The 2,790-nt window shown below is 51.5% G+C and overlaps 1 protein-coding gene across 1 annotated transcript; it reads left to right on the forward strand.

The window, feature by feature from the left end:
- Window positions 1-904: 904 nt before the first annotated feature.
- Window positions 905-2,729, forward strand: LOC108728847 (protein SPT2 homolog). Its single transcript, XM_018457643.1, has 3 exons — window positions 905-946; window positions 1,523-1,858; window positions 2,064-2,729. The coding sequence occupies exons 1-3, from the start codon at window positions 905-907 to the stop codon at window positions 2,727-2,729; spliced, it is 1,044 nt and encodes a 347-aa protein (XP_018313145.1).
- Window positions 2,730-2,790: the final 61 nt, after the last annotated feature.

Here is a 2,790-nt window from a genome sequence, read left to right on the forward strand (position 1 = left end):
CAAGGTCAAAACTAATGGTACAATTAAATGACCCCCTCTGTCCTGGTCAACTTTTATCTAAACCATTTTTTTGTAGATACCGTAATTTGGAAGATATTCGGGTCCATAGATTAAAATGACTCACCCTCTATGTAGGAAGATTGTAATTATTATTTGTTACTTCATATACATATTTATTATTTTTATTCCTTAATAAAACTTTATAAATGTATTTTATAAGTTATTGTGTCATTTTACGTCTTATTTGTATGCATTATTTGTAAATTTTTCATGAGCCGAACATACCCTCAGTCTACCTATGAGTAGCCATATATCCCACCCTTATGGAATATATGGCAAAAATGCAAGGGTTTCAAAAAGTTTATTTTTTAATACGAAAAATAAATATTTTGGATTTCTAATATTTTTTTCATAGTAATAGACAGTTTTTAGTACAAAGTTTTTACTGATATAGTTCGTTTATTTTAAACATAGTAAATAATACTTAATAAATTAAGTTTTTGATAGGTGCGGTGTATATACCTGAGTTACCCTATTTCTCATTTGTTTTCTTATAATTTTCTATTGTTTAATGATTTTCTATTATTTAATAATTATTAGTTGTAATTATATTTTATTGTATTAGTGACTATGTTAAGAATGTGTAAGATGATTGAAAATACGTTTCGTCAACTTTCATCATCGTTATTTCTTGAATAATCCTACTATTTTGTGTGACCTATGGTACCCCGGGTATGGAGTATCATGAGTCATTTCTTAAAAAAATATATTTTTATTTTTTTCTTAAGAACTAATAAATATGTATTTCCCTGATAGAAATTTCCTGTCAGTGCCACGATACTGGCCAGCGCCACGATACTTTGCCACTGCTTTGCTACGCCATAACCTCTTTAAAAGAACTGACATGGTCCGTAAAAGGCCTAATCTTGCGCCTGATATGGACCTGGTATGGAAATAGCTTAGCATTCGCAGTAAAATTTATTAAATAGTCTAACGTAGCCCAGGACAGGCCCAGGCTCGCGCCTCCCCTCATGGGGCACGGCCTTGCCGAGGCGAGGGGCTCCCCGGGCATTTTTTCCCGCGATCGGGGCCGCCGTCAGTACTTGCTGGCGAAGGCAATCGGTCGGGGATGGAGCGCTCGGGGGTCTAACAGTGCACCGTACGGACTCCTCCATCATTTGGAGAGGTCTGTACACCGGATACAGTACCCCAAGGGAGTCTCCGCCCTCTTCGGAGGGTGGGGACTCCTGAGGGATCCGGACGGATGAAAGGACTTTCAGGACGGGTCCCCAACGTGCCGGTAAGGGATGGCGACCCCGACTACAAACGACTAGTGGCACGGCACCGTCAGGGGGAGTGAGGTTTGCTCCCTTCCCGTGCGTGATGTGGGGTTCGGTCCTCACTGGGTCCGAGCTCCCGTGCGGCCCTCTCCACCTCCCTCGGGGGGTGGGGTGGTTCCCTCGTGATCCCGAACCCAAAGTAATTGAGCGGTATTCCCGCATGGCGAGTCGGCCCGACTCAGAAGCCGTTAGAAGTGGAACCGAAGTGCGCGTCTAGGAAACCCCAACAGAGGAAGAAAGGGGGAGGCGGCGGGGCGCCCGAAAGTCCCCTGGATAAGAGGGGGGCTAGTGGCGGGGCGAGGAGCGAGGAGTCGTTGGAGGCGATTCTGACGCAGCTCCTCCCCCGTCTACTACGAGACATGGAGTTGACCCCAGTTTCAGTTCAGGCGTCCCCACAAAAGAGGCAGGCAACGAGGGTAGGTGCAGCCAAAGAGGACGGTGCCTCAATGTACACCCAGGCGCTGACGGGCGTTGCCCCTAAGAGCAAGGCCGGATCGGTCGGCGGGGGCCCCCAGCCGGTTCGACAGACGAGGAGAGGGACTGCCGGAAAGAGCGGGGCCGGCGCTGGGGGGAGGGTGGCCAAATTGCCTCCTCCCCTTCTGCTTCTGCCTCCGCCCCGGCAAGAGCGACGACTACCGCGACGGCGACATTGGACCCTCTTCCTGCTGGGAGCGAGGCCCGCAGAGCGAGGGACGAAGACGAGGATGAGCCCTTCGTCGAAAGCAAATCGGTGAAGAGGAGAGCGAAACGGGCGGCCGCCAAGGCCAGAAAGGCCGAGGCTACGAATCAGTATCCACAGGAACCCTTCTTAAGCTGCGGTTGCCCTCCTTGGCGGCCGTAGTGATAACATGTGCGGACCCGCTTAAACTGGCGGAGGCGGTCCTCAATCTCTTTAAAGGACTTGGAGATCGAGGACTTGAGGCCCAAAAGGGCCATCACCGAGGCCCTTATATGAGAGGTAAGGAGCCCCGGGGGCGGCGAGAAGGCAGATCGTCTAAAAGGGAAGCTGGAGGGGGTCCTCGGCGGGAGGGACGATGTGAAAGTGTCCCACCCGTCGAGGACCGCGGAGTTACGTGTTTCGGGCCTGGACGACTCGGCTATCTCAAAGGAGGTGGCCGTGGATCTCGCCGAAATCGGTGGATGTGCCCCGCAGGAGTTCCGGGTGGGGGAGGTCAAAAAGTCCCCCAACGGCGTGGGCTCCTGCTGGGTCAGGTGCCCGGTGGCTGCAGCAAAGATGCTGCTGGCCGCTCCACGTGTAAAAGTGGGGTAGCCGAGCTGCCGGGTCACGCTGCTCCCGATGAGACAGATGCAATGCTTCCGGTGCCTGGAACCAAGCCACACTCAGGCCCGGTGCACGAGCACGACGAACCGGTCGAGGTGCTGCTATAGATGCGGGGGCCTCGGACACATGGCACGCGAGTGCCGGGCGGAGAAGGTCCGATGCCCCGCG

Source organism: Mycetomoellerius zeteki, unplaced genomic scaffold (genome assembly GCF_001594055.1).
Source record: "Mycetomoellerius zeteki isolate Tzet28-1 unplaced genomic scaffold, Tzet1.0 scaffold651, whole genome shotgun sequence".
In the NCBI taxonomy this organism is placed as follows: Eukaryota; Metazoa; Arthropoda; class Insecta; order Hymenoptera; family Formicidae; genus Mycetomoellerius; species Mycetomoellerius zeteki.